Source organism: Halichoerus grypus, chromosome 1 (genome assembly GCF_964656455.1).
Source record: "Halichoerus grypus chromosome 1, mHalGry1.hap1.1, whole genome shotgun sequence".
NCBI lineage: Eukaryota > Metazoa > Chordata > Mammalia > Carnivora > Phocidae > Halichoerus > Halichoerus grypus.
The window spans coordinates 152,537,906-152,564,309 of record NC_135712.1 but is presented as its reverse complement, the minus strand read 5'-3'; the positions used below and the strand labels follow the sequence as shown (position 1 = coordinate 152,564,309).

The following is a 26,404-nucleotide window of genomic DNA, read 5'->3' as shown; positions in this document are numbered from 1 at the left end:
CCAAATGAAATGCCTTCATGACACTCAAAGCCAAGAAATCTTTGACCAGGTGTACAGAAAGCAAAAAGCTGTGGGGTAAAGCTGCTGTGGTATGTGAGCTGCCAAATGCAGAATTACCTGCTTGTCTTTGCTGGGAAGACAGACAGTGGCCTTGTTATTAATTAAGAAACCAATACTTAGGAAAGAATAGTTAAGAGAATTAAAAAAGAAATCAAGAGAATTAAAAAAAGAAATTGCCAGACACAGCTTGGCCAATCCCTCAAAAGTTGATAAACTTAAAAACCCTCCAACGAATGCCAAGTAAAGAATCTACTTGGGATTTGAGAACAGTGACCACAATGTCAACCAAAGAGGTTGAAAAAGCAGTGAAGATTTGTGTTTCACCTCTGTTAAACAGCAAAACAAACCGAACACTGCTCTAATCATGGCCGTGGCACCAGAGGCCGAGTGTGGACTTGGGCGGCAACTCTGGGCGCTACTTCCCCGAGCTGGATGGCGGTGCCCTCAGAGGCAACCCCGCTGCTTGAACTGGAACTCGGGATCCCGCCAGGCCTCAATGTTAGACAAGGCTTTCTTATATTTGATTGTGGCAAAGCCTCTTATGTTACTGGATGTTCTTTTAATTATCTTTTTTTTTTTTTTGAAACACAAGGTATGTTTGGGAAACACTGGCCTAAAATAACCGTAATCATTGTTAATTTTAGATGATTGTATAAAGTAATACTTTTTCTTAAGGACAAACATAATTAAACATCAACAGAATTATTCCTCAGAGTATGATCTCCCAATTCTAAGCATTGCACATTATAAACAAAGACCACTAAAAGGCAAGAGTAAGTAATTATATTCTGGAGATTATAGGTATATACCCACAGGATGAATGAAAAAACAACTGTCCTAACGTTATGCAGAGTATCTGTGGTTCCGAATAAAATTTCTAGCAGAGCATCATACAAAGATTCAAAGACAGCTGCATCTCACTCAACCTCCATAAATGGAAAGAGAGGTGCTTTAGCCAATTTTAGACTGACAATGACAGTAATACTGAAGAGGCATAAAACTCAGGTAGTCAGAATTGTTATCTATTTAAATTGCATTCCTTGAAGCAGATTTATCATGCTGACTAAACTCCTATTTTTGTGGGTCTTCTTCCTGAGGACTCATCTTGTTTTGGGGACTAATACGTGAAAATATGCTCCAGTCAGGCCTAGTAGTGGACGCTAGACAGTGCAAAGTTTCTGCCTCCTGATACTCAGTACAGCAAATGCTACTTCCCTTAATCCTCGAGGTACAACAAGGGAAAAGAACTACCAAATTAATGTTTCAGTCAGTTGCTTTGTCTAGATAATACATCCCACTGGGGGAGTAAAGAGCAGCAATATGTACCACAAACTAATTGAAAACCTCCAAACAAAACGACCCTGGGACACACAGGGGAAGTCACACTTACTTAAGCGATCCTGACAGCTTGGGCTGCTGAAGAAGTTTATCTGCGTGATTCAAAGCCATAAGGTTATCACCCAAAGCCAGAGCCACGTAAGCACTACAGGCAAGTATGGAGCATCTGGAACACAAAAGGGAAGGGCTGAAAACCTGAGTTACAAAATTGACAATGGTTGTATTTGTTATTAAATACGAAAGAACGCCCTAATTAAAGCTGTGACAATCTGGACACCGGGAAAGAAGAGAGAGGAAGTCACAACAGTAATGGTAAGAATTAGGATGATGTATAAAACTACCATCTGAGGCACAGTGTGGCTATCTACCCAAACCATCTTTAGCTTCCATCCAACTGACCCCCATCTCCAACAAAATAACCAAAAGGAGTTACAATATTTAGCCTGTAAAAAAATATGTAGTTAATGGCCTAGTGAGAATTTACTTCCCATAGAACATTTAACATCCTAGAAATAAAGCTCCAGAAGCAGATTACTATTCTTTCAAACTCATTTCGCCGAGAAACACAATTAACTCACTAAAAAATCCACTTAGCTTACTGTAAAGTGTTCTTCTCTGAACCTGTTAAGTCTATATTTCTTGCTAAGCAACAATATCAAGAGTAACTAGAAGAATTTCATTCATACATGTACTATTACCCTAAATGAATATTCAAGAAAGAAATCAGGCTGAGTACATACATGTGAAGATAAGAAAATTTAAGTTACATTGACTTTGCTAAGTTGCGTTGGAAAGCAAACTTCTGTTTGGTTTTCTACTTAACGGGCAGCTCATTTAAAACAGGTCTAGGTAAAGACTTGACACTAATAGATCACTTGAATGTTAAACAACCGCTCCAAAAAGCAATCTTAAAATAAACCCCTGTCAAATAGAAATGAGGTCTGAACGGCCAACCGCAAATGACCCAACTTAGATACAGGGTTTTGAGTTATGTTTACAAATTACAGTACATATGTGTATCATTAAGTGCATTCGGGCTGTAATTTCAGTCTAAGGAAGAATGCAACCCCCACAACCCTGCAGTTTTCTAATAATCTGAAATCCTTAACTAGAAATGGCCCTTCTAAAAGTGCCGCAGCTGGGCAAATCAGACAAACAGAAGTCGTCTGCTGTTTCCTCTTCACTGAATGAGTCCTGGGTGTTGGAACCTTGGAAAATTACCCCACTAAAGGCAAAGTAGTCCCCTCAGCAACTCACAACACAGAAAAGTAGACCGGTCCCAGAGGAGACACAAGGAGATTGAGATTTATGGCCTTAGGCTACAATGGTAGGGGCTGAAAGAGTGCCTAATGTCGTCCCTTGTTTTAAAAAGATAGAGATTGAAATCCAAAGTCATTTAATATATTCTCTAGCTTAGAGTGTGTGATTAGAGTTAGGACTAACATTCAACACCATGGACTCCTAATTCACTGCCCTTCCCATCCTATCATATTACTTCACTATCGGTTCACAAGACCACCTGAAAATAAAGTAGAAAGAAAAGATTGTTACGATTTTCCCAATGCATTCGTAACTATGCATACAAATGTAGGTACTTAAGCCTGTCTCTTTAAAAGGGAAGAAAACAGAAGGTAATCCAAAGTTTAAATTTTTCTAAAAGATTTTATTTATTTGAGAGAGAGAGCAAGCAAGAGACCTGACAAGCAGGGGAAGCAGGAGAGAGAGAGGGACAAGCAGACTCCCCACTGAGCAGGGAGCCTCCCATGGGGCCAATCTCAGGACCCCGAGATCATAACCTGAGCGGAAAGCAGCCGCCTAACCGACTGAGCCACCCAGCCGCCCCTCCAAAGTTTAAATTTTCTTACTGAGCACATAATTTAAAATCTGAACCCTGTTCACGTAAGAGAATAAGAGCAGGCAAGTAATGTCCTTCTCAAAGGGATTTTTTGACAAGCTTACTGTCAATATCCCTATGTTTCCAAGAGTTGTCTTTACCAGCCAGGCTGTCCTGTGGCCACAGCCCCTAGGGGGCATCCTCTCTCTGATGGAAGAAGCAAGGGCCCAAAGAAGGGAGGCAATGGCTAGTTATCTCCCCCGCGCAGTAGCTCCTCAGTGCTTACTTAGCTCTGTGTCGTGAGATTAGGGTGACTTAATTTCCTCTTTTGGCTTATTTGTACTATTTTATGTATTTATTTATTTATTTAAAAGATTTTATTTATTTATTTGACAGAGAGAGACACAGTGAGAGAGGGAACACAAGCAGGGGGAGTGGGAGAGGGAGAAGCAGGCTTCCCGAGGAGCAGGGAGCCTGATGCGGGGCTCGATCACAGGACCCCGGGATCATGACCTGAGCTGAAGGCAGACGCTTAACGACTGAACCACCCAGGTGCCCCTGTACTATTTTAAAATGGCAATGAACACAAATTCATCAGCCAGGTATGTACTGCTTATGAAGAAAAAGACTTTTAAGGCCTAAGTCTCCAGAGGCCCAAGAAAGCCATCAGCGCAGGGCCTATATGAATGAAAATCACTAAGTTTAATATCCATTTTCATCCATGACTTGGCCAAAGATCAGACATAAGCCCCTTCAAAGCAGAAGCCCACCATCTTTTGTTTCCTGCACTAACACTGGAGCAATTCCTCAGCATCTACGCAGTAGGTGTTTAACAGATAATCACTGAAGACCACAGCTTTCAACATTTTTTGACTTACTGCTCCAGGCACGCAGACCTCCACCTGTCTTGTTGGCAGGCTGCCTCACTGACGAAGCCACCTCCTTCCCAGCTCCCACAGACAGGAGAGTCATCCTGCATGCTCTGGGGCCTAGCATCTAGGACAGCCACACCTCAGGCAGGCTTGCTGGGAAAAGCCTGCCCTGGCCTCTCCCGACAGTAGGGGGCTATTACTGCTCCAGCCCACTGTCAAGCCCACTTTGGGTCCAGAAATCAGTCATGTAAGATTGCAGCAGGTTTCTGCTGCCCAGAAGTCCAGACTGCAGCTATGTACCAGGTAAAAATCTGGTTTCCTCAACTTTTACCCTTTTTTCCCAGAAGAGATCCTATCAAATCACAACAGGGTAGAAGATTCTACTAATAATCTTTCTTTTCAAAAATACTTAAATATGTCAAGCAGAACTCTGTGGCTGGCATTCCAATCAAGAGCTGTCAGGATTAAGCAAGTTTCATTACTTGCACAAAACTAAAACTAACATTTATGGCCCCTCTTCCCTTAATGCCTCACAATCTATCCCAACCTCTCATCATCCTCACTCATCCTCCTTTTCCTCTAGGAAACAATACTCTACTCTGCCATTAATTCCTACAGAGTGGTAACACTAGAAACACATATAGCTCTATCTACTAAGCCCCTGGAGAAATCACTTTACTTCTGAGAGTTGCTACTTAAAATACTAACCCCCCCCCACCCCCCACTTCCCCGAGTCACTGTCCAATCTGCTTTACCAACCACACAGTGGATCTGACAGTTCATCAGACTGGAAGAACTATACCTCAAGGGAAGAGACACACTAGCTTTCCATCTCCTGCCCCCAGTCTACACCCCCCCCCCAATTGGAGGATCTGACATAACCCCACACTCTCTCCTCTACATGTGGGAGGAACTTGCTCTAGGTCCACAGAATGCCAACCCTTGGAAAGGAAAGAACAAAAAAGAAAAAAGAAAAGAAATGGGGGTAAGGACTTTCCTTAAAGCATCAAATTACAGCAACAAGGCATATAAGACTGGGAATTAAAAGTCTGTCAAGCCACATATTCTGTAATGAGTTAAATGAATCTAAACCAAATGTCTGAAATAGTTTAACCCTTATTAAAAGAGGCTAAAATGGGGGTAAATCTAGTCAGTCACCATGTGTCAAAGGAAATTATAAAGAGATCTTAGAGCAAACAAGTTTGAAAAATTGGCCCAAAAAATCCAATAAAGAATTTCTTCCAGGGGACATGCCTGGGTGGCTCAGCCAGTTGGGTATCTGCCTTTGGCTCAGGTCATGGTCCCAAGGGTCCTGGGATCGAGCCCCACGACGAGAGGCTAGATGAGGAGCCTGCTTTTCTCTCTCTCTCTCTCAAATAAATAAATACAATCTTTTTCTTTTTTTAAAGATTTTTATTTATTTATTTGACAGAGAGAGGGAACACAAGCAGGGGGAGCGGGAGAGGGAGAAGCAGGCTTCCTGCTGAGCAGGGAGCCCTATGCGGGCTCGATCCCAGGACCCTGGGATCATGACCCGAGCCGAAGGGAGACGCTTAATGACTGACTGAGCCACCCAGGCGCCCTAAATAAATAAAATCTTAAAAAAAGAAAAAGAATTTCTTCCAAGCTGAATAGATTATATAATTTCAAAAAAATAATCAGGCGCCTGGCTGGCTCAGCTGGTAGAGCACTCGACTCTTGATCTCAGGGTTGTGAGTTTGAGCCCCATGGTGGGCATGGAGCCTACTTTAAAAAAAAAAAAAGTCCTTCAAGCTATTTCCATTATCCATGATAATTTCGAAAATGTTAAACTTGTCAACTTTCAAATCTTAAAAGAAAATTTTTAAGTTTTTCACTTCACGTGTTTTGTAAACATTTTGCTTTTCTGGTAACAGTTCTGTACAAAAAGAAGCTTACTGACAAACACACCCCAAATCCAAACCAAATAGAAGCCCAACACAAAGAAGCTGAAAAAAGTTTTTTCAACCAAATCTAGCATCTCAAAGGACCGAGCCCTAGCCTAGGCAGCACATAAAATTCATAAAGTCACAGACACAGCATTTTATATACAGACGGGACCTGAAGATCATCTGACCCAATTCATTTACTTGACAGAAAAGTAAGACCTACAGGGGTTAAAGGATTTGTCCAATGTCAGCAGTGGCCATATGGGGCTTCCACAGAATGGCAGACCACTGAAGAATTACTCGAGCCCTGTCAATATGAACACTGCTTATGATGTGAAGGAAATGTCACATATGCAGGTTCCTTCTTTGGTGGAATTGATTATAGATGGATACATTTCAATAGAACCACACACTCAGATGTAAGAACAATAGGAGATTCAAAAGATTTTCAGCCGTAATTCTGTTTTAGGTATGTCTCATGAGCTATAATATAACCACTAGGCCAAAACCAAAAGAAACTGGATTCCATAAGTACACTAGAACTGCCTATAATATTTATGTCATCAACCATTTGTTTGATTCATCTTCTCTCAAACATTGGGTCATGGGAGGTCCTCTTTAACTGAATGGGAAATCATCCACTGAGTATTACATCAAATTCTAAATGAACTAATTAAAGTTTTATAATTTATACTTGTAGAACAACTTAACTGGGCTTAATTAAATGTGACCTGAACACTTCCTTTTATCCATTTTTGAGCCTCTTATTAAACAAAAAAAAAGACAAATTGAAATTTCATTTTTATTTTTTATTTTTTTATTTTTTTTTAAGATTTTATTTATTTATTTGACAGAGAGAGACACAGCGAGAGAGGGAACACAAGCAGAGGAAGCGAGAGAGGGAGCCTGATGCGGGGCTCGATCCCAAGACCCTGGGATCATGACCTGAGCCAAAGGCAGAAGCTTAATGACTTGAGCCACCCAGGTGCCCCTCACTTTTATTCTATATGCTGTGATTTTAATTTCTCATACAAACATTTCCCATGTGGGCCCCCAAATTACTTCCTGCCCTTTTCCAGTTCTGTTATACTGTTTTCCAAGTTCTAGAGCAGTTCCATTTTAGTTTCAGAAATTAAAAATCACAATCTCAGAATGAATAACAAAGATGTCCTATAATATGCAACATGTAAAAATCAGTACATATACCTAAGCTGGTTATTAAACCACTGTGCAGGGCGCCTGGGTGGCTCAGTTGGTTAAGCGACTGCCTTCGGCTCAGGTCATGATCCTGGAGTCCCGGGATCAAGTCCCGCATCGGGCTTCCTGCTCAGCAGGGAGTCTGCTTCTCCCTCTCCTGCTCCTCCCTCTTGTGCTCTCTCTCTCAAATAAATAAATAAAATCTTTAAAAAAATAAAAAATAAAAAAAATAATAAACCACTGTGCAACAATGAAATGTTAATATGTGACTAATTAGGCCTATGAACTTATTTCTTTCCTGTTAATAAGGTACTAGTATGCGAAAGAATTAAGTTGAGCGCTTACTTCGTATCATATATAAAAATTATCTGAAAAACAGATAAAAGACCTAAATGTAACACGTAAAACTATAAAACTCTTAGAAGAAAACATAGGGGTAAACCCTTATGTCTTTGAATTTGGCAAAGGATTCTTAGATAGGACATGAAAAGCATGGTCAATAAAAGAAAAAAGTAAGGGTTGCCTCAGTGGCTGAATGAGTTGGGTGTCTGGCTCTTGGTTTCAGCTCAGGTCATGATCTCAGGGTCCTGGAATTGAACCCATGTCAGGCTCTGTGCTCAGTTGGGGAGTCTGCTTGATTTCTCTCCCTCTCCCTCTGAACCACACCCCCAGTTCACACTCTCTAAAATAAAGAAACCTTTAAAAAAAAAAAAAAAAAAAAGAGGGTGCTTGGGTGGCTCAGTCGTTAGGTCAGGTCATGGTCCCAGGGTCCTGGGATCAAGCCCCGCATTGGGCTCCCTGCTCCGCAGGAAGCCTGCTTCTCCCTCTCCCACTCCCCTACTTGTGTTCTCTCTCTCGCTCTCTGTCAAATAAATAAAATCTTTAAAAAAAAGTGATTAATCACATTTTTAAAAAATTAATATTTTATTTATTTGAGAGAGAGCACAAGCAGGGGGAGCAGGAGAGGGAGAGGGAGAAGCAGGCTCTCCACTGAGCAGGAAGGCCAACGTGGGGCTCAATCCCAGGACCCTGGGATCCTGACCCCAGCTGAAGGCAGACACTCAACCGACTGAGCCACCCAGGTGCCCCTCAATAAATAAATCTTTATTTTATTTTATTTTTTTTTAAAGATTTTTTATTTATTTATTTGAGAGAGAGAGAATGAGAGAGAGCAAGCACATGAGAGGGGGGAGGGTCAGAGGAAGAAGCAGACTCCCTGCCGAGCAGGAAGCCCGATGCGGGACTTGATCCCGGGACTCCAGGATCATGACCTGAGCCGAAGGCAGTCGCCTAACCAACTGAGCCACCCAGGCGCCCCAATAAATAAATCTTTAAAAAGATAAAAATAAAAACTCAGAGCAGCACTGTCCAATACAAATATAATTGGAGCTGTAAGTATAATTTTAAATTTTCTTTTTTTAAAAGATTTTATTATTTGAGAGAGAGAGACAGTGAGAGAGGAAACACAGGCAGGGGGAGTGGGAGAGGGAGAAGGAGGCTTCCCGCGGAGCAGGGAGCCCAACGTGGGGCTCGTTCCCAGGACCCTGAGATCATGACCTGAGCCAAAGGCAGATGCTCAACGACTGAGCCACCCAGGCGCCCCTAATTTTAAATTTTCTAATAAACACGTTAAAGTAGAAGAAACAGGTGAAATTATTTAGTTTTAACATATTTAAAATAATCTACTATATCATTTCAACATACAATCAATATAAAAAATTACTAATACATTTTACATTGTTCTTGGTTATAAGTTTTGAAATCCCTCCTTGTACCATACACTTAAACAGTGCACCTTTCACGTGCTTAGTAGTGACCTGGTAAGTGGCTTTCGTACCAGATACTGCAACCTTAGGGTCTAAGGAATACATGCTAACTACAAACAGGGTTTTTTTTTGTTGTTGTTAAGAAACCAAAATTTTTTTTTTTTTTAGATTTTATTTATTCATTTGAGACACAGAGATACAGAGAGAGAGAGAGAGAGAGAGAAAGCATGAGCAGGAGAGAGGCAGAGGGAGAGGAAGAAGCAGGCTCCTCGCTGAGCCAGGAGCCCGATGTGGGGCTCCATCCCAGGACCCTGGGATCATGACCTGAGCTGAAGGCAGACGCTTAACCATCTGAGCCACCCAGGCGCCCCAAGAAACCAAATTTTTCATGTCCTGCCACCTCGTAAGTGATATATAAGGGAAACTGACCATGTACCAATCATTAGTGGTTAAATTATATTTCCCAAAAGAATATATTATTTTATTTTAGTTTTTTATTTGAAAGAGAACAAGAGAGAGAGGGAGAAAGAGAGCACAGAAGAAGTAGACTCCTGCTGAGCAGAGACTCCAATGTGGGGCTCGATCCCAGGACCCTGAGATCATGACCTGAGCCAAAGGCAGATGCTTAACTGAGTGAGCCACCTAGGTGCCCCTCAAAAGAATATATTTAGAATTATATTAATTTTTGTAAAATTTAAAACTACCTTAAAAATTATATTTTTTTTTAGTGATCTCTACACCCAACATGGGGCTCAAACTCACAACCCCGAGATCAAGAGTCGCATGCTCTACTGACTGAGCCACTGAGATCCAATACCTTAAAATTTTAATGAGATATAATTTATATACACTAAAATGCATCACTTGAAGTGTACAGTTTGATGAGTTTGAATATATACATGTAACCACCAGCCCAGTTAAGATACAGAACATTTCTATCACTGCAGAAAGATTCTTCCAGTCAATTCCTCCCAACCACTGCTGATTTCTATTAACATAAATTAGTTTTGTATAGTTTTGCCTGTCATATAAATGGCATAAATGGAATCATACTGTAGATACCTTACACTGCATAAAAGAAACACAAAATGTTTTGAGATTCATTCATATTGACTTGTGCATCAATAATTTGTTGCTTTTTATAGCTGAATAGTATTCCAGTGTATATAGTGGATTATAATTTAGTTATCTGTTCTCTTATTAATGGTTACTGGACTACTCCTAGTTTTTCTCTATCATGAGTAAAGTTGCTATGATTTATTGTATGTACAAGTTTTCATTTATCTTGCGTACGTACCTAGAAATAGAATCACCTTTTCTTTGAAAATTTTAAGTCATAGCATTTATTTAATTTAAGGCTGTAGAATGTGTGTATGTGTGTGTGTGCTTTCCTAATTGAATGAAACTGATGGCTTTGCAGAGCTCGGAATGATTCAGGAACTGAACAATACTCTAACAGTGTTCATCTGTTCATCTCAGCCTCACAATTAAACTGCTTAGTTGATTTCTGAGACATTTCTTGATGTGGGGTAAATTTCTGTTTTAATTGTGAGAATATTTTTCTGAAATCTTTCTTAATTCTAATATAGAATCTCATTAATTGCTTCAGGTGTCATCTGTCTTCAAAAAACATTCTTGAAACTTGGTTAGAATGAATATTTTTGGGGACCCATCTTCATTTATATACAAACGAAAAAAATGAAAGTACTCAAGAGGCTGTGAACCCATACCAAAGGAAGCGGCCATTATAACACTCATGATAATTTACTGCATATTAGTTATGCTGGAAATAGGAAATGAGGTTTTACATTGGTGTCTTGGGTATTATAGGGCACAAGGGGTCAAAGATAATAGTCCATAAAAACTAAACTATACACTAGTCACACACACATTTCCAATCACATAAAAGAATTCAGGTCAGAAAAAGATGAAATCTCTAAGAATTCCGTGATCTTAACAGAAAACCAATGTACTCAGTCTCCTTCCTTCTATAGAAGACAGCTGGCTCCTGCCACAGAACTGCCCTTTAACACGCCCAACTGCATTATGAGCTTTTATAGCTTTGAAAATTACGACACAAATCTTTTACGACTCCTTCCCTGCACCATTTGTCTCCACATTACCATTACTACTGTCTTGCATAGCAGTTCTTTTTATCAATCTACCCTAAGGCTCCTTCCCTCTTGTTCCATTTCCTTTCTCCCATCTGCTCCATAAGAAAAAAGGTTAATATATACCAGCAAACCCATCTTTACCTCAATTTATGATGATGGAATTCCCAATGGAGACCCTTTGCCCCTTTCCACAAAAATAGGGAAGTAATTTTATTTTCTCTGAAAATCATCAATCCTCCTATTAGGGCACATGGAAAGCAAAGAGTTGTGCCTTGGAGGGTACAAAATTCAGAGAGGAAGTATGCCACTCTGCACATACCCTTCTCTTTAATGCCACTTTCAGAAGGCAAAATTAATTTACACAACTCTGCAGCTGTTCAACCATTAGAGAATAATATACTTGTTAAATTGCATAAAGCCATCCTAAGATTAGTACTCAAATAAATTTGTAAAAATTAAATCCAATTTAAAAACTGTTTAAAATACCTTATTCATTAAGGATTCTCCTTAAAAACTGTGTACAATGATACTCACTGCAGCATTATTTGTAACATCAAAGACAAACATTATAAACAACTAAATATAAAGGAATGATGAAGTATGTCATATCCATATAATGCAATTCTATGCACCTATTAGAAAGAATGAAACAGAGCTTTGTACCAATGCAGAGCAATTTCTAAAGATACATTGTCAAATGGGAAAAGTAGGGTATGGAACAAGATGGGGACACTATCCAATTGCTAGTGTAAAAATTACCATATATACATACACTGGCACAGGAATGAGAAATCTCACTGGAAGGACATACAAGAAACTGGTAACTGGTCGCCCCTCAGGGAAGATCTTAGAAACAGAGGACTGGGATGGGTCAAATTTTACTTATACTATCCAACTTTTTTTTCTTTCTAAGATTTTATTTTTAAGTAATCTATACACCTTAACATGGGGCTCAAACTTCACGACCCTGAGATCAAGAGTCGTACATTCTTCTGACTGAGCCAGCCAGGCGCCCCTACACTATGTAACTTTTTGTACTAAGATTTTTATCACACACAATAACCTATTAAAAATAGATGAACCCCTTAGATAAATATAAAATGCAGGTGGATCCATAAAGAAAGACATCTCTAGAAAACATGAGGAACACTGGGGGAAAACAGTACATTTTTTTGGCAAATCAAAGCATTGTCCCAAATATTGTCCTGGCTGAGCACTACAATCCACCTCTTTCCCATGAGCTCAAGTTATACCAAATACAGATTAGCTTTACTTAATTTGCGTTGTTTTTACAAATTTCCATTCAGGACAAAAATCTAGCATGGTTTTAGTTATATGGTTGAAATTTGATGCTTTTTATATTTATTTATTTATTTTTAAAGATTTTATTTATTTATTTGACAGAGAGAGAGACAGCGAGAGAGGGAACACAAGCAGGGGGAGTGGGAGAGGGAGAAGCAGGCTCCCCGCAGAGCAGGGAGCCCGACGCGGGGCTCGATCCCAGGACCCTGGGATCATGACCTGAGCCGAAGGCAGACGCTCAACTGACTGAGCCACCCAGGTGCCCCCAAGAAAACATTTAATTAACTTTGTCAAGTTTCAAAAAACCAAAACTCCACATTCAAAATCTTAAATGACCAACTCATTTCTAACTAAACATGAGATTTAATCCTCCATATAATCAGAGGATTAATTCTTTCCTCCTCATAATAAAACCCGGGACAGAGAGGGCATTAATGCAAAGTGGGAATTTATGGTACACTTCAACAGAATAAAATAAAGAAATAAAAAGATGTTGTCTAGGTGAGAATGGTGCATGGGACCCTGTGCTCATGGACAGCAATGCCCTGGCATGAACATGTTGATCTGACAGAATATGATCAGAAAAGGGCACATCTTGGGGACATCCGGGTGGCTCAGTCAGTTAAGCACCTGACTCTTGATTTTGGCTCAGGTCATGATCTTGGGGTTGTGGGACTGGGCCCTATGTCAGGCTCTGCACTTGGTGTGGAGTCTGCTTGAGATTCTCTCTCCCTTTGCCTCTGCCCCGCCCCCTGCTCTCTCGCGATCTCTCACACACATACATATACGCTCTCTCTCTTTCAAAACAAATGAATAAAAATCTTAAAAAAAAAAAAAAGAAAAGGGCACATCTTTATTTAAATGGAAAAAAAGAGAGAGAGAGAGAAAAGGACATATCCTGCTGGCCAATATTCCTCCAAAAACACTACGCATGCAAGGAGGGGCTTCACTAACATTAATGAAATAGCCTCCTTTTTAAAGAGTTAGAAAAAACAGATATCCAATAAGAAAACAAAAATCATCAGTTATTCCACTATTCAGGGATAACCACCATGAAGGTTTTGACATAGATCCCTCCAATTTTTTCATGCAAATAAACATATACGTTATTTTATAAAATTGTAATTTTAAACTGTTTAGACATAAAATCTTAACATTTTATAGTTCTGTTGCATGCTTTATTTGAAAGTTAAATGAAGTTAATCAAATGGACTATACTATGAAAAATTACACACAGTAAAGATAGATCCCTACCTTATTCATTTCTTTTTTTTTTTTAAGATTTTATTTATTTATTTGACAGAGAGAGACATAGCGAGAGAGGGAACACAAGCAGGGGGAGTGGGAGAGGGAGAAGGAGGCTTCCCGCTGAGCAGGGAGCCCGATGCGGGGCTCGATCCCAGGACCCTGGGATCATGACCTGAGCCGAAGGCAGACGCTTAACGACTGAGCCACCCAGGCGCCCCTACCTTATTCATTTCTATAAAATACATTCTAGATGAAACAGAAATTTATATTGGTGGTTGTGACAGTGCTAGAACACATAGGTGAATTATTCTCTCATCTTTGGAGGCAAGAAGGCCTTTCTACACATTACATGAATACTTATGGAATTCTGTTTTACAACTAAAAGCATAAATCTCAGAAATGATAAAAGGCCAATTTCTGTAACATACAAGAACTCTTACAAAAACAAAAAGGATGAAAAACCCGATATGAAAATGGTAAATTCTACAAACAGGAGGTTCAAAGAAAAAGAAATACAAGCCATCAGTTAACCTTGGCATCAGACTGAGCACCTTGAGCAGACTGAAAGAAATGCAAAATTTTAAAATGAGGTCATTTTTTACTTCTCAGGGTAATAAAATATCACACGAATAAAAGAGATACCCCAAATCTCACGACCTAATAACTAAACTACTAATTAATATCATTTTGTCCTAAGTGTTCGCCATCTGCTTTTTTTTTTTTAAAGATTTATTTATTTGAGTGGGAGAGCGAGAGAGCAAGTGTGCAAGCTGGGGGAGGGGCAAAGGGAGAGGGAGACAGAAGCAGACTCCCCACTGAGCGTGGAGCCCCACGTGGGGTTTGATCCTACAATCCTAACATCAGACCTGAGCTGAAATCAAGAGTCGGACACTCAACCAACTGAGCCACCCAGATGCTCCTCATCATCTGCTTTTGAAGGCAGTTTTTTTTCCTCTATCTCTAATTCCTCTGTACCTTTCACAAGGCTAGCACTGTTTGTCAGAAAAAAATGGGAATAAATAAATGTTTTCCAAAAGTCATCCATTAATTGACAATGCTACCAGCAACATATATATGTTTAAATGTACTTCTGTCACTCTTTTGCAATAGGCAAAACGTAAGAAATCATGGTTCTTAAAAAAAAAAAAAATAAATAATAATAATAAAAGAAATAATGGCTTTTTTTTCATTTTAATTTTCAGTTCTATTATTGAAATCATTCTTAAAAGTAATGCTGTATCATTCAGCCTAACTCAAAAATAATATGAAGAAATTATGGTCGGGGCGCCTGGGTGGCTCAGTCATTAAGCATCTGCCTTAGGCTCAGGTCATGGTCCCAGGGTCCTGGGATTGAGCCCCACATCGGGCTCCCTGCTCCGCGGGAGGGCTGCTTCTCCCTCTCCCACTCCCCCTGCTTGTGTTCCCTCTCTCACTGTCTCTGTCAAATAAATAAATAAAATCTTAAAAAAAAAAAAAAAAAATTATGGTCAAAGTATATCAAATTTGTTGAAAGATAAATTTATAGACTTAAAGTCCACTAACTCCAAGGCAAGAGTAAAAATGAAGAAAATCGCATTCAGACTCATCATAGTCTAATTGCTGAAAAACAGAGACAATCTACAGATAGAAAAACGGCACCTCAGTACAATGACTATAAACTTCTAATCAGAAATAACATAAGTTGAAGTTAATGCAGTGACCTCTTCAAAGAGCTGACTGAAAGGAAAAACAAACTCTACCAATCTAGAGTTCTGTTTTCAGTGAAAATATTCTCTAAGAATGAAGATGAAATAAAGACAACTGTAGATTTAAACAGATTAAAAAAACCCAAAACCCTAGGAAAATTAAGACCTGTATTGTAAGAAATGTTGAAGGAGGAGCCTCAGAATGAAGGGAAATGATATCTTATGGAAACTAGAATCAGCCAGAAGTGGTAATTATGCGGCTAAATGTAAAAGACGGCCTTTTTTCTTTTAGGATTTTATTTTTAAGTAATCTCTACACCCAACGTGGGGCTCAAACTCACAACCCTAAGATCAAGAGTTGCATGCTCCACCAAGTGAGCCAGCCAGGCACCCAAGAAGCAAATATTCTTAACAAAATATTAAAAAACTGAATCCAACAATTTATAGAAAAAGATAATACATTGTGACTAGCGGGGTTTATCACAAGATTGAAAGGTTGGTTTAACATTTGACATTCTATCAATATAATTCATAACATTAACAAAATAAAGAAGATTAAAAATAACGTGCAATAGATGCTATACTAATTTTTGTTTTAAAGATTTTATTTATTTATTTGACAGAGAGAGAGACACAGCGAGAGAGGGAACACAAGCAGGGGGTAGTGGGAGAAGGAGAAGCAGGCCTCCTGCCGAGCAGGGAGCCTGATGCGGGGATCAATCTCAGGATCCTGGGATCATGACCGAGCCCAAGGCAGAAGCTTAAGGACTGAGCCACCCAGGCGCCCCTAATTTTGTTTAGATACTCACTTTAAGTTTTCTAATTCCTGTTTTCTCAATGGAGAAGAAGGTGGAGCTGGAATGAATTTATCTCCATCATGGCTTTTACTGCTAAAATAAAGATAGACTCTAAATTATGAAGAGCAAATAAACAATTAAATATAAAATTGTTTCCCTACCCCCACTCTCATGCAATTTTTTATGCCAAAAATATACAAGAGCCAAAAACAACGAATGCAAAATGCTTAGCAACCATTGTGCTGAAGCTATACTGTATTTCAGTTTCTTTCCTCCAGTACACAATACTGTTTTTAAAAATTTCTAATTGTAAACAATATCTCTACAAAGGAAACCACTCCTGTATTTTCACACATTTCTCAGTCTTCTGATTGCTTTTTATCAACTACAGTAAAACATAACCCCAATGCAGGAAAAAACAAAAAACCCCCACAATTTTGTTTCAAATTTTCTTTAATACATGTATTTCTATCATAATCAAGAAAAAAACGCTGGGATGAAAGACTTGAATTTAAAGGTGCCATGTGTAAAAACAACTTTATATATAATGGTGTTTTATTATTACGAGAAGCTCTCTTAATTTCTAGAGACTGGTTAATATTTAACTTATACTAAAAAACTAGAAATTAGTAGAAATATTCTTGAGGTTAATCGTTTATGGTATGTTAAGAGAAAAGGCATAGGCTAAGAAAAAAGGAGAAATTTTAGGATTTAAGTATTTACTTTAATAAACATAAAAACAAAATGCTATCTCTGAGAGAGCAACAGGATTTCTTTACAACTATTCCTCCTATCAATGAAAAGTTGTTTCTTTCCACTTTTCTTTCTTTCTTTTTTTTTTTTTTATAAATGTCACTAGGCTCAGCAGCAATACTTTTTTTTTTTTTTTTATTTGAGAGCGCGAGAGAGAAACAGCATGAGAGGGGAGAGGGTCAGAGGGAGAAGCAGGCTCCCCGCTGAGCCGGGAGCCCGATGTGGGACTCGATCCCGGGACTCCGGGACCATGACCTGAGCCGAAGGCAGTCGCTTAACCAACTGAGCCACCCAGGCGCCCGCAATACTTTTTTTTAATGTTTTATTTGTTTATTCATGAGAGTCAGAGAGAGAGAGAGAGAGAGAGGCAGAGGCAGAGGCAGAGGGAGAAGCAGGCTCCCCGCCTAGCAGGGAGCCCGATGCGGGACTCGATCCCAGGATCCTGGGATCATGACCTGAGCCGAAGGCAGACGCTTAACCATCTGAGCCACCCAGGCGCCCCTCTTTCCACTTTTCTTAGGTTCTCTCCTCATTTAGTCTTCACAGTATTTCTTTCTTCCAGAAATACTTAACATTCATACTTTCCTTTCTTATTATTCAAAACAGGGGATTTAGGAAATTCGGGCTCGAGATTTTAGGAATTCATCTAAAGGACAAAGAGGCTTACTAATGAAGTCCTGAGGGGTTTCACCAAAGGGGGTCAAAGGGATTAGAATACCTGCAAGTTTCACTGCTTTCACTGCTCTCCGTGTTCCCACCTAATTGATTACTATTTTTAGACCCATTTTCCTGCTTCGGATCTTGCTGTTCTTCAGGTAACAGCAACAAGGCATTTCTGAGACAAATGGCTGCAAACTCCATACTGGCTACAGGAATGGCTGAAGACTGTCCATCACTTAAAAAACGAAAACAAATTAGCTAAGTAAATAACGTAAAAATAAATAAGACTTTTCTATTATCAGGAATAAAACCAATATAACTGGAAATGAAAATTTGCTGACAGGTAGAAATTTGAAAATAAGCAGTTATAAGAGAATTGTAAAGAACCTAAATCCTAAATATTACACACAAAAAATTTAAAAGTATGAATAATACATAGCAAGTATACACGTCATACAAGATGTATCTCTAGGAATGGGACTAAGGATGGAAACCAACTTGAAGGTTATCTGCAATGTCGTCGTTAATGTAACACAAGAGTTATAGACAAGGAAAATTACAGCGAGGGCAAGGGCAAGTATAGTAAGAATTGAAAAGAAAAGATTTTCACATCTGAGCCTTGTTTTGGTTGATCCTTGCTTTTGAAAATGTTTTATTTGTAAATTTGTCTTACAATTTTTTTGAGATTTTATATAACTTTCTATTGGTTCAAAAGGTGAAAAGTAGTAATAATTTTGAAATTGTAGGAAAATGATCCTTTATCTTAAGTCTTAAAAAAAAAATCTGCATTATAGTTGAAATAAATTAAGACCAAAATATTGTGTGCCCGTTACTATTTTAAAACGTTGGGAGAACTTTTATTTATTTATTTTTTAAAGATTTTAGTTATTTATTTAATTGACAGAGAGAGAGAGACAGCGAGAGAGGGAACACAAGCAGGGGGAGTGGGAGAGGGAGAAGCAGGCTTCCCGCCGAGCAGGAAGCCCGATGCAGGGTTCGATCCCAGGACCCTGGGACCACGACCTGAGCCCAAGGCAGTCACTTAACCAACTGACCCACCCAGGCGCCCCTGGGAGAACTTTTAAATGGTAGTGGAACATTTTTATTTTTTGGAAAAGAAAAAATACAGCCAATTTTTTTTTTTTTTTTTTTACAAAGCCTACTACTTTAGAAATAATAGCAACTCCAAATTGGAATCTTTATACAAGATAAAGATGTTCATATTTAAAAGTTACTCAACTGAAGGTTTACATGTGACCAGCTTTATAATGCTTTGGTTACTTTATGTATTAGTACTTTTCTCTCTAAATACTAAGAATTACCTTTAGGGACTATAAGAAAATACCTAAATAAAAAGCATCAATGATAAATTATATAAAAAAAAGAAACATCAAGATGCCCTCTTCTGGACATTTTGAATAATGGTACTGAATAGACCAGGGTCTCTTAGGCCATCAACAGTTTCAGCATAGATGTAATTAACTGAATTCTTATGTCAGATAATATTCACTGTGAACCTATATATGGGGATCTATTTGTTGAAGTAGCAATAAAACCTAGTTACAAAATGATTTCTCCTATAAAGTGATAAGTCTTAAGCATATTTTTATAAATAACATTATGTGAAGTATTAAATATCTATAGTTTCTCTTTGCAAAATACTTACTTATATACAGTATTCTGTATGGACTGTGATGCCAGAACTATTTTACGATGATAGCCTTGACCAACAATAGACTGTACAATTCCTTTCTTACTCGGAAGGCCTTTAGTTTCTTGTTCAGCAGTCTACAAAATATAAATAATTTCCAATTAATTTAATGCAATTATAAGACAGGATGTGAAAAATGATCTAATACTTTTCCGGTTACTCCAAGGAAGTTCCTAAGATCCATCGATGTGGAGCGAAATATGCTCCACATTGAAGAGTAGTTAGTTAGTACATGGGGTGGGAAGTCTGTGATGCATGCTGTACTTTAATATGAACTTTGAGGTAATTCTAAGGAAAAAAGGCAATTCAAGAATGACTCAAGCATTTATTTAGAATGATTTACTTAGAACATTCTACATCCCAGGGACCATGCTGCATATTACAGGCACTTCGACATCAGATTAAGGAAACATATAGAGCCACAAAAACTCATGAAAAAGGGAAGCAGCTCTACTTTCTAAAACACATATCTTGTGCTTCTTCATTGAAAGCATTAAATTGTCAACAACTTATAAACTCAGACAACCTATATGTTAAAATTTACATGGGCACAATTCTTGCCTTATAGAAAATTAAAATCCTAAAGCCCTGTAAAACATTAAACTGAAAAGAGTAAAAGCTACTTACACATATACAGTATTTTAGGATATTTCACTAAGATGCATCATCTTACTATGGGAACTGGATGGTGTCAACTACCTCTATCTTCCCTTTCACTCCAAATCTCTGAGTTACCTGCAGGTGGATTCCCAACTAGTCATATAAAGTCAGGCAGATTCTCATATGCAGAATAAACTGGAGCCAATCCATGAACTCACAGAGCTAAACTCTGCCCTGCAAAAAGTCCTTCTCTAAGCATAATGTTTCTGTACTGTTACTTATTGCCCCTACTATAACTTACTATCTATGACTTCTAATAAAACAAGGATTCACTTGCATATTCATTTTAAACAGAAAATATTACATAGTGCTTAAAAAATACAACATGCTTGGGGCGCCTGGGTGGCTCAGTCATTAAGCGTCTGCCTTCCGCTCAGGTCATGGTCCCAGGGTCCTGGGATCGAGCCCCGCATCAGGCTCCTTGCTCTGCGGGAAGCCTGCTTCTCCCTCTCCCACTCCCCCTGCTTGTGCTCCCTCTCTCGCTTTGTCTCTGTCAAATAAATAAATAAAACCTTTAAAAAAAAACACACAACATGCTTAAAAAATACAAAACTGCTCTGATTAAAAACTTTTTATAAAGGCTTTATTTATTTATTTATTTGAGAGAGCGTGAGGGAGAGGGAGAGAGAATCTGAAGCAGACTGCACACGGAGCACAGAGCCCAATGCAGGCCTCGATTCCACAACTGTGAGATCATGAACTGAGCGGAAACCAAGAGTTGGACCCTTAACCGACTGAACCACCCAGGCACCTCTCTGATTGGAAATTTTTTGTCAAGGATGCAGCCAAGCAATATTAATGAAAAATTACAGATAGTGGATATTCTGAACCACTATGGGAAAGACTTCCATTCTGACTTCTTTTCCTACTGGTGGTGATAAATTTATAATGATTCATCCATACATTCTTTCCTGATCCTTAAGGTCATGCAAGCCGATCAATCAGATGGCTAGATTTGAAGATGCAACGGATGAAAACAAAAATGGACTGGAACTAAAAACCCACAATAATAAACTAATACTTTCAATAATACACCAAGAGCCAGAACGTGTGTCAGATCAGTCATGATGTAGAAGAATCGTATGTAATTAAAATATTACTTTATAGTGCCATAACAGCAACAGCACTCAACATATTTGAATTTCAGAACTAAGAAAAATAAATGGTACATTTATATATATATATTTTTTTAAAGATTTATTTATTTGACAGAGAGAGACACAACTAGAGAGGGAACACAAGCGGGGGGAGTGGAAGAGGGAGAAGCAGACTCCCCACTGAGCAGGGAGCCCGATGCAGGGCTCGATCCCAGGACCCTGGGACCATGACCTGAGCCGAAGACAGACGCTTAACGACTGATCCACCCAGGCGCCCCACATTTATATATTTTAATAGCCTTCTCTTAAAATGCTTAAATACTCTCCCTGCAATTAAGTCTACGTTTGATAATTAGCAGGATTTCTCACATATTATACCTACCCAAGCAAGCGTAAGCTGTGCTTCTGACAAAAGCGGTCTGAAGCAATGTGCATCAGATAAACAGGACATAAATCATCTCCTTAGCATCACCAATTTAACAATTAAGTTCGTTCTTTTTATTCAAAAATGAATTTATTGGGGGCATCTGGGTGGCTCAGTCGTTAAGCGTCTGCCTTTGGCTCAGGTCATGATCCCAGGGTCCTGGGATCGAGCCCCATGTCAGGCTCCCTGCTCTGCAGGAAGCCTGCTTCTCCCTCTCCCACTCCCCCTGCTTGTGTTCCCTCTCTCGCTGTGTCTCTGTCAAAAAACAAATCAATAAAATCTTTAAAAAAAAAAAGTACTTATTTTTAAAGATTTTGAGAGAGAACAGAACGAGAGCGAGCAAGTGCACAAGCGGGGGAAGGGGCAGAGGAAGAATAAGAGTCCCCGATGAGCAGGGAGCCCAATGTGGGCTTGCCCAGGAATCATGACCTGAGCCAAAGGCAAATGTTTAACCGACTAAGCCACTCAGGTGCCCCCAAAATCAATTTATTTCTGAACGTATAAACTGCTTTGGTCAGCATTCCTTCTATACTGACTAAACACATTTTATGGAATTTTATTTGTAGTTTATAATTTCTACTTATTGGGATTTTGTTTTCTGGTTTTATTCAGGAGTATTTTGGGGGTTGTTTTTACTGTCTTTTATGGCACTTTAGATCTTTTTTAGAAGGAGGAGAAGCATAGACATAGATAATTATTTTTGGCAAATTCCCTATTTGTAGCACAAACTGAGTGTTCTAAGATTCACCAAATTATGGCAATCAAGTATCTTTACCATTTTTAAAAAAGATTTTACTTATTTGTTTTAGAGAAGACGTGTGAGCAGGGGGAGGGGCAGACGAGGGACAGGGAGAATCCCAAGTAGACTCTACGCTGCCAAGTACAGAGCCGGATGCAGGGCTCTTTCCCATGACCCTGAGATCCTGATCTGAGCGGAAACCAAGAGTTGGGTGCTCAACTGAGCCATCCAGGGCACCCCTACCATTTTTTAAAAATTAGAAACTTAGGGCCGCCTGGGTGGCTCAGTCAGTTAAGCGTCCGCCTTTGGCTCAGGTCATGATCCCAGGATCCTGGGATCGAGCCCCGCATCAGGTTCCCTGCTCAGCATGGAGTCTGCTTCTCCCTTTCCCTCTGCCCCTCCCCTTCCCCCCTTTTGTGCATGCTCTCTCTCTCAAAATAAATAAATACAAATTTTTTTTAAAGATTTTATTTATTTGACAGAGAGAGACACAGCAAGAGAGGGAACACAAGCAGGGGGAGTGGGAGAGGGAGAAGCAGGCTTCTTGCTGAGCAGGGACCCTGACGCGGGCCTCGATCCCAGGACCCTGGGATCATGACCTGAGCTGAAGGCACCCCATTAAATAAATAAAGTCTTTTTTAAAAAATTAGAAATTTGTACAAGAAAATGGGAGGATGGGGACTTCATAATAAAATCCACAGAATGAAGACTATCCTAAAGGTACTATTTCTAAAAATAAGTAATTTTAAAAGAAAATATTAAACCTTACTGTATTTCTCTACTCCTAGGAAGATCTAATTCCCTGGTTTCCAATAACTGTCCAAATGAGAGGTCTCCAACACTTAAATTCATGAATGAATTAAAGAGAATAAGCAATTTCTAGAGATTCTTTTTTTTTTTTTTTTTTAAAGATTTTATTTATTTATTTGACAGAGAGAGAGACAGCAAGAGCAGGAACACAAGCAGGGGGAGTGGGAGAGGGAGAAACAGGCTTCCCGCCAAGGAGGGAGCCCGATATGAGGCTCGATTCCAGGACCCTGGGATCATGACCCGAGCCAACGGGAGACGCTTAATGACTGAGCCACCCAGGCGCCCCAATTTCTAGAGATTCTTGTTTTAAAAAAGTATAAATACTGCCTAAAATTGTCAGCTAATTTAAGAAATATCCAGTAAGAAAGTTGTCTTTTAGGGCACCTGGATGGTTCAGTCGGTTAAGCGTCTATCTTTGGCTCGAGTCATGATCCTGGGGTCCTGGGATCAAGTCCCACATCGGGCTCCTTGCTCAGCAGGGAGCCTGCTTCTCCCTCTGCCTGCTGTTCCCCCTGCTTGTGCTCTCTGTCAAATAAATAAAATCTTAAAAAAAAAAAAGTTGTCCTTTTTTAAAAGGCAAATTACAATTATATAAATGATTAAAGCCCTTCAAAGATAGCACTTATCTCTTTCCCCAGTGGTATACCCAAATCATGAACAACTTAAGTATCATGTGTGAAAACTGCCAGGCAAACATACTTCTAAATGCTAGTTTTTGCAGCTGCTTCTCAGGAAGTGCTGTTCAGCAATAGGAGCAGCAAAAACATCTATATCACCTATGGCAGACAAACCCCAGGTGCCAGGCCTCCCAATCTCCACACAGCCAAAGAGTGCAGCAAGGGTGGGGGGTGGGTAAGAAATGGGGTGATACAGGCATCTGTTAATTCTGATAGAACCTGTCTTTCTCCTACTCCCACTGACCACTCCCCACTTGAGATTCCAAAGGCTTCTACCAACCACCACGTGCAGATGTTCTAGGCAAGGACAGCCATGTAAACTGGCCTATTTCTCACAGTCACTGTGGACAAAGGTGTGAGAGAGACAGCTTGATAATCCATGAACTCTGAACCATTTACTGAATCAAAAGTAAAGCCCCTCCCCACTGAAGGAAATGCAGTGTTGTACAGTTCTTTGCACACTCATGGTCTTAGCCCTTCCCTAACCAGCCGGTGCACATACCATTCTCAGGCCAGCAGATGATACGGCCCCTGCCCCAGCAGCTAGCAGACCACTGTTCCAACAGATACGACCCTCTCGCTGGCTTCGCCTCTTTAATGTGACTGCTGATACAGGCTGCTATACTTTAAGAACCAGAATGTTAACAAATGACTTTAAGAAACTAAATCTTTTGTCCAACTGTTGAAGAACAGACTATCTTTATAAATTCTCTGAGAGTTATTTTCTTTTTTTTTAAAGATTTTATTTATTTATTTGAGACAGAGAGAATGAGAGAGAGAGCACATGAGAGGGGAGAGGGTCAGAGGGAGAAGCAGGCTCCTTGTTGAGCAGGGAGCCCGATGCGGGACTCGATCCCGGGACTCCAGGATCATGACCTGAGCCGAAGGCAGTCGCTTAACCAACTGAGCCACCCAGGCGCCCTATAAATTCTCTGAGAGTTATAAAGGGAATGAGGTCTTGTGTGTTTTCAAGTATTTTCTGCTTTCTATGTAACAAGTTGGGGGGGAGTGTATAAGATACCCAAGGAGCACTCACCCCCTTATTTGCAGCAATGCAGCATTCAGCCAACCTTAGCCAGAGGCGGGGATTTGCATGATAAACCTGAACAGCTTCAATCAGACACTCAAAGGCAGCAAGAGGTCTTCCAATGTGAAGAAGCTGAATGCCACAGTTATACAGCAACTCATACCTCTTGTTGGTTAGTAATGTACACATGGGTCTTCCCGAAAATTTCTTGCCTAATGATACAAATTAGGTAAGAAGAAAACATTAGATTAAAAATAAGTTACACTGAAAACATTTATTCCACTAAATACTTAAATACTACCTTGTTTAATACCAAGGACCTCAGTGTGAAGTTTTGTGTTTCTTTGAAGATTTTATTTGACAGAGAGAGCACAAACAAGGGGAGCAGCAGAGGGACAGGGAGAAGCAGACTCCCGACACAGAGCTGGATCCCAGGATTCAGGATCATGACCTGAGCCAAAGGCAGATGCTTAACCGACTGAGCCACCCAGGTGTTCCGGCCCAGTGTAAGGTTGTAATAGCTCTCTAGTAGTGATGATCTTCATCCTCAACCCCACAAATATCCTCCACAGTCATCTCAGTTGCTTGTGCTGGTGTGGCCAGCGATGTCTCTTCTCATTTGCCAGCTCCCCAGGTAACAATGGTCCAGAAAGGCAAACAAAATAGATAGGACCCACTGACTCCTATGAATCTTTAACCACCTTTCCACCTTTTCAGAAGATTCACTTTCTTTTTTAACTTTCATTTTGGTTAGCCATTTTATTGTCATGTGCTTTCTTAACCAGAAGTATTCAGCTAATGTTAGCAGGAGTCTGGGAACTTTACTATGAAAATAAAAATTAATATATTGTACCTACAATGACTATGGTTCACTCACTTATTCAAAGTTTCACAGTCTACAATAAAATAAGACTACTTATGATTTTGGATACACTTTTCATCAGTTTTTTTATGGTTAAAAAAGCTAAATAATTGCTTGATTTTAAGCATTCCAGGTCAAGGATCAATGAATCCAGGATCAACGTATCATATGAATATTAAAGTAAGAAACTTCAGGAATTTGCTCAAAGACTGTCAGGTGCAAAAAAATAAAGAAGTAAAAAAGACTGTCAGGTGCTGCCTGTAACATCCCAGGTGAAACCCTGGAAAGAAGCGATAATAAAACTAGTTTAGGGGCACCTGCCTGGCTCAGTTGGTAAAGCATGCAACTCTTAATTTCGGGGCTGTGAGTTCAAGCCCCACATTGGGCATATAGCTTACTTAAAAAACAAAACAAAACAAAACAACAACAACAAAAAAAAACACCAAAAAAACGAGTCGAGAAATCTTAGCAACATACTTTGCTTTATAACATTACCATGTGTGATTACTGATTTTCAAATCCATGAAAAAGTAAATGTAATTTATAAATTTCTTTGATAATTACTCCTACCACCTTGCTATTTGAAGTAGCCATATCTACCAAAAGTCTCCGGAGTCAAACCCGTTGGGCAGGGTCGATGTTAATTGTAGGCAGGCACATATGGATGCATTCTGACCAGACACTTGATCACTATCTACCTATTTATTCTTTACCAAAAACAAAAAATTACTTTTTAAATCCCAGTATAATTTACTTACCTTGTTATACTAGTGCTAGGCATACAACACAGTGACTCAACAATTTTCTACACTACTCGGTGCTCAGATGCTTGCTCTTTAATATCATCTCTCAAGTAGGAAGATA

General features: G+C 39.4%; 1 protein-coding gene across 8 annotated transcripts in view; it reads right to left on the bottom strand.

Annotated features, from left to right (window-relative positions):
• Nucleotides 1–26,404, bottom strand: part of CNOT10 (CCR4-NOT transcription complex subunit 10) — a 78,156-nt gene that overhangs the window by 9,059 nt on the left and 42,693 nt on the right. For 5 of the 8 annotated variants that reach the window (XR_013448429.1, XM_078073913.1, XM_078073891.1 and 2 more), the window contains 5 exons: nucleotides 24,688–24,890; nucleotides 19,200–19,321; nucleotides 17,592–17,768; nucleotides 16,133–16,213; nucleotides 1,451–1,564 (listed from right to left, as the gene is read on the bottom strand). Coding sequence is in view for 7 of the 8 variants with exons in the window: in XM_078073913.1 (XP_077930039.1) it covers nucleotides 1,451–1,564; nucleotides 16,133–16,213; nucleotides 17,592–17,768; nucleotides 19,200–19,321; nucleotides 24,688–24,890 (697 nt within the window). In the remaining variant the exon portion in view is untranslated. The remainder of the gene's footprint in view (nucleotides 1–1,450; nucleotides 1,565–16,132; nucleotides 16,214–17,591; nucleotides 17,769–19,199; nucleotides 19,322–24,687; nucleotides 24,891–26,404) is intronic. The other 3 variants (XM_078073898.1, XM_078073907.1, XM_078073901.1) reach the window with 3 other exon arrangements.